The sequence below is a fragment of the Arachis ipaensis genome, chromosome B6, assembly GCF_059453495.1.
Source record: "Arachis ipaensis isolate K30076 ecotype BB chromosome B6, ASM5945349v1, whole genome shotgun sequence".
NCBI lineage: Eukaryota > Viridiplantae > Streptophyta > Magnoliopsida > Fabales > Fabaceae > Arachis > Arachis ipaensis.
In genome coordinates, this window is record NC_142441.1 from 124,080,273 (window position 1) to 124,085,820 (window position 5,548).

General features: G+C 38.1%; 1 protein-coding gene across 1 annotated transcript; it reads left to right on the top strand.

The window, feature by feature from the left end:
- Positions 1-2,076: 2,076 nt before the first annotated feature.
- On the top strand, positions 2,077-4,921 carry LOC107604826 (uncharacterized). Its single transcript, XM_016306525.3, has 3 exons — positions 2,077-2,291; positions 3,065-3,307; positions 4,591-4,921. The coding sequence occupies exons 1-3, from the start codon at positions 2,274-2,276 to the stop codon at positions 4,636-4,638; spliced, it is 309 nt and encodes a 102-aa protein (XP_016162011.1). The 5' UTR covers positions 2,077-2,273; the 3' UTR covers positions 4,639-4,921.
- Positions 4,922-5,548: the final 627 nt, after the last annotated feature.

A 5,548-nucleotide genomic window follows, 5' to 3' on the forward strand; every position in this document is an offset into this window, starting at 1 on the left:
ATGGGGGCTGGCAGAGGGGTGTAGTTTGAGATTTTTCGACCCTGGGTGGTCGGTTAGTGTTTGCTGGCTTGGGGTGTTCTTTCTGAGTCTCCCTTGGTGGGGGGTTATGTCGTGGTGCCATATTGCCGTATTGCCGTGCTACCGTTTGTTGGCGGCTACGACTTGGCAGACTTCCTCGTCGTTTATGTATTCCCTTGTTACGCTTTGCATCTCATGCATGCTCCATACTGGCTTTGTGGTGAGGTATTTTCGGAAGTCCTCGTTCATGAGGCCGTTGGTCAAACAGAGACTCGCGACAGAATTCGTGAGTCCGTCGACTGTTAGGCACTCGTCATTGAATCTGTCTAGGTATTTCCTCGTGGATTCGTCCTGCCTTTGAGTGACGCCGAGCAAGCTGATGGGATGTTTGGCTTTGGTGATTCTAGTGGTGAATCGGGCCATAAATTTTCTCGACCACTTGATTGCAGGTTCAGCCAGGGTTACCGGGAAGGCCCTGCATCGGACTGCGTCGGTGGCTCCTTCCAAGTTCATCCTGGCCTTGAAGGCTGTTAGGTGTTCCTGGGGATCCTTGGTTCCGTCGTATTTCATGTTTATGGGCTTGTTGAAGCCCTTCGGGAGTTTGGCTCTCAGGATTCTTTCTGTGAAGGAGGTGGCTCCCATTATCAGGTGTTCGCTCTTCGTACGTTTGGCTTCCCGGTGATGTCATCAGTCGTCTTCTTTGTATCAGTGTTTCGGGTCTTGAGAGACGCTGCGGTCGTGTTTTCTGCTGTGTCGCTGTTCGGGCGACCTGTTGTATCTGGCTCCGTGGTGGGATCGGGTTTTGGAGGTCCCGTGGCTTCCGTGTTCCATGTGATGCCGTTCCTTGGATGCCACTCGGCCCTCAAGGTCTTGCATTCGGAGGCAGAGGTCTTGAATTATCTGGATTGCTTTTTCCCCAAAGCCGTCGGGGGATCGAGGTTCATGCTGTGAACGACCTTCCCCCTTTGATTGTTGCTAGGGCGGGGTTGGCTGGCGAACAGCACTCGTCACTCTTTGGTGAGTGGGAGGGATGGTCTCCCGACGTTCGGGGGTTGGGGTTCGTGGATATCCGCCATGCCGTCACGACATTGCAAGTTCTCCACAGATGGCGCCAATGTACAAGATGTTTCCGGTACGGGTTGAGAGATGGATTGGGAACTCGCGGGTTGGGGCGGATGCCGGATTATCTTACTGGAGCAATGGGGGTAGTACCTGCAAAGACACTCTGACGTTCAAGTCAGTATGGATCTAAGAGGTATAAGGCATGAGGAATGAATGAGTATCTGAGGGGGCCTGGGGCTCCCTTTTATATAGGCAATGGTAATTATCTTATCTTATCTTATTTGGTTAAGATAAGGGAGGTATTTGAATTTGATTGTTGGTTAGAAGCTCTAGTGGGTCGGTTTCGGGCCTTCTAAAAAAGAGAAGCAGATCGGACCCAGATAATCGGGTTCGGAGACCGTTCCAGGTGTGGGATCTGTGGGCCGGATCCGTAACAGAACATAAATTTTAAAAAAAAAATAACATATTAGTAGTTGACATCAGCAGTATAAGTTAAAAATGATGGGCATTTGAAAAATTAATAATCAATGAATATGATATGTAAAGTTTACTGTGTGATGGTTGAGACTATACTATTGTCATTAATTAGTTGGCAGTTGGCACTATCAGTGACCAATGTGGTTGAATATGTCTGTGCTATGCCTCAAGAAAGACAGCTAGAAAACCGAAAGCAAATGGCGGGTGCAAGTGCAACAACTAACACGCAAAGGGAAAAGTGAAAAACAGAGAAAATTAAATGAGTCAGTTGCAATATACATGCAACTAGTAATATAATACTTATTTCTATTTTTGATAAAGTGTATAATGTACAGTTGTTGTCTTATATGGAGTAATTATTCTCACGTTAAATCTAAGTATGGTAAAGTAATAGTTTTCTTTTTTTTATTATATTTAATAAAAAATAAAAAATAACAAAAGAAGATAAATTTAAAATTTCAAAAATAGATGGCCAGGAAAAGATATATTAGGGTAGTATCCTACTCCAACTAGGCAACTAACATAGCGCGTAGAATAGTGGCATTTTCGTAATAAAACTTAGAATAGTATTAGTATAGATAGATATAAATGGAAACGCCAAAACAAGATGGCTAAGAGCTACGACTATGATCGCAGCATAAGTTTAGAAAAATCTAAAGCCTCTCGCTCGTTAGTCTTAACTCTCTAACAAGATCTGAAAATATCTGAAATCTTTCATGGAGCAAAGTAAAGAGGTACCTTAATTCTCACACTCTCTTTTTTCTCTCCAAACTTGAGACGTTGTTGTGTTTGGTTGCTAAGAAAACGAGGTATGGAAAACTAATCAAAGTGAAAAATTCATGTTTCTGTGTCCATATGGTGAATTCAGTCTCTTGTATAGGAGTCAGTTTTTGTGTAATGAAGTTGACAGGGCTGTAGCTCAACTCAACAGAGTCTTGCTCTGAATTTTCAAACATAGTCTTATTCTGTGAAGATTAATCTTAGTTTTTTTTGTTGTCCCACCATATCCCCCAATTTCGGCAGTTCAATTTCTAAGATATCATGAATCTGAATTTCATTTAAAGTTTGTCTTAGCTAATGAGTTGTCGTATATACAATCTGAAATTCGAATTCTTATCACTTGTTTAAGGATAGGAGATACCTGAGGGTACCATTTGACCAACCAAAGTTGATTCCATTAATTGTAGTTATTAGCACGCGTTTAGGGACTATTAATTAGTTAGTATTTGGCCATGTACTCTGTCTCTGATCTCTCACCGTTGTTCTCGGTGCTCGTCATTCTAAAACTTCAGTCCGATCCGTTAATTAATTGATCAGTTTGTATTTTGGTATTATGATGTTTCAAAATTTGAGTCGTTCTTTTTCCTCTGTCGTTGTGGTTAGAAGAAGGATTTTTAATTTTTCTATAGAAGCTGTAAATGCTAATCCACACTATTTTTCACTTCTCTGTACCCTAAAACTTTTTCTTAACTGAGAAGCAGCTAACTTGTAAAAGTGGTGAATGTAGAAAAATGCTCCTTGGTTATCAGTGCCACAGTTTGGTGACTGGGATCAAAAGGGTGGAGTGCCTGACTACTCACTAGATTTCTCAAAAATCAGGGAAATGAGGAAACAAAACAAGACAAATCTTTCAAGGGCAAGTCTTGGAAACGAAGAAGAGCTCGTGGCTTCAGCCACTACCACTACAAACGCAAGCCACACTGAGCCTGTACACCAGCACCCCCATTATCACCAGACAAACTCTCCAACGGTAAGATTCTCGCCCTGTTTAATTTCTTTATTTCATTTTAATTCAGTATTCACTAATAACTAATCTTGTTTAATTCTCGGTCTGTTCTTCACTGAGAATGATAGTGTGGTCATCAATTCACAAACAATTTCAAGATAAGAGAATATGAAAATTGAATATACTAACACAAATCCGTGGCGGGCGCTCTATATGTTTTTGTAACTCTACCACATTAATATATCCAATTTTGGTTACTGTGGGGTCTTCATCCTCCATTTTTTTAATTAATGATAAACATCACTTAGTGTCAGGAACAATGTGTTTGGGGGGGGGGGGGGGGAGGAAATGCTTTTAGCAAGGAGACAAATACGAAACGTTGAATAAATATAAATAATAATAACAACTACAATAGCATTAAGGAAAAAATAACAACTAAGCCAAGTAAGGTCGGCGCCAACTGGTTAATAACAAACACTTGTTGTCTTGTCGTCCATTGCCTTCCTTGATTAATGCATGCTCTGGACTCTGGAGAATTGTAAATAAATAAAAAAAAGTACACGTTGGATTATTAATTATAGGGAATTATATTGTGGGACCAATAGATGATTAGCTGGTTTTATGGATGTGTTGGTTTGGTTTTCTTAAAGTAATATTGTATATTATGTACAATATTTTTTTGCATATATTTTTCTTATACATTTTCATTTTTTATTAAAAATTAAAAATAATTAATAAAAGTTATCTTTTACGCTTAAAAAACAAATCCAATCATAATTCATACCAAGGCAAGACACAGTTCTAGTTGCTGCACATGCAATGACTGTTTGGGGCAACTTGGTTCGTCATTGGTTGACTCATAAAATAGTGACAGGTTGTTTATGGCGTATGGGTCGTAGCGTCCTTGGAGATAATCTCCAACTCATATGTGGTCATAAACAAACTAGTATATAGAAAAATCTGTGGTCGGCATTGGACGCCTCGTCATATCTCATATCATATTACGTCTTCTAATGTTGGAACTTGGAAATAAAAAAATAAGGAAAAGTCTAGGGCCAATCACTATTGTGTTTTTTGGTTAGTATTTAACTATTAAAATAAAAGTGAGTAATTTCTTACTATTAGATATAATTTCACACTATTAAAAATATTATTAATGATCAATTGATGATTACAAAATACCAAAATTACTGGTCGTTAACATTCATCAAAAAATAAAATAAAATAAAAAAACAGCTCCTTTCATGTATTGTTTTGTTATTTCATATTTGTGGTGGCTGACTTATGCGTTTATGTTTGAATTACAGGCAAGGAGGAGCTTCCTCAGCTACTTCAACTGCTGTGTAAAAGCATGATATTTAATTAAGGGCACGTACAACCCTTTTACTTCTAAAGATCAGGAACTGGAACAATTATGCTTCTTGTCTTGGTGATTAGTACTTTAGTATTTGTTTATGTTTTGTCCTTGTAAAAAGAAAGTCCCTTCGTCCAAGCCCTACTCTGATGTTATTAATTTATTGGTATTTGAAAGTTGGGTAATCTAATTTAGAGGTTAAGATGAACATGTAAATGGCACCGATGAGTCATAAACCTGTACACGTATGATTTGATTTCAAAGTATGATTACTTGATTAGTCACTTTATTACCGTTAGGCTCTAGAACTTGAAGTACCATTCCTCTGTTCGTTTTTCGGATTGAAACTTAATACATGGAATGGAAGTTGAAAACTAGTTTGGGCTTGGCGGTTAAATTCTTTTAAACCCTTCCTTTCCAAAAATATAAATCATTTTTGACAGAACACGTACAAATTGATGAAAAAATAGTAAAATTTAAAAGATATTTAAAGTTTTAAACTAAATAATCCTTTGCAATCTGATTCTAAATGAATGATTATTACTGTGAGAGTCAAACTATAATTATAACTAATATAATTGAAAATAATATTAAAAATATTTTTTATTGGACAAAATCTTGAATAATATGGATCGAGAGAAATGAGAATAGTTAACAGGTGATTACTGATTAGTTTGTTTTCAGTCGTGCATGAATAACCTAAGTTATTTGTTACACAGACTCGCATTGATCGAGTTTCAGTGTGCCACTTTTACAGAGACATCTACTGAGACCAAGAACTCATACTATTGGCTTTCTCAATTCCTTCTTTGGGAGCTAGCCTACTCTTAACTACAGAGTCTTCCATAAATCTTTAACATTCTAAATCCTAAACCTCTAACCGCAGAGGATCATTAGCTTGAAATTTTTTA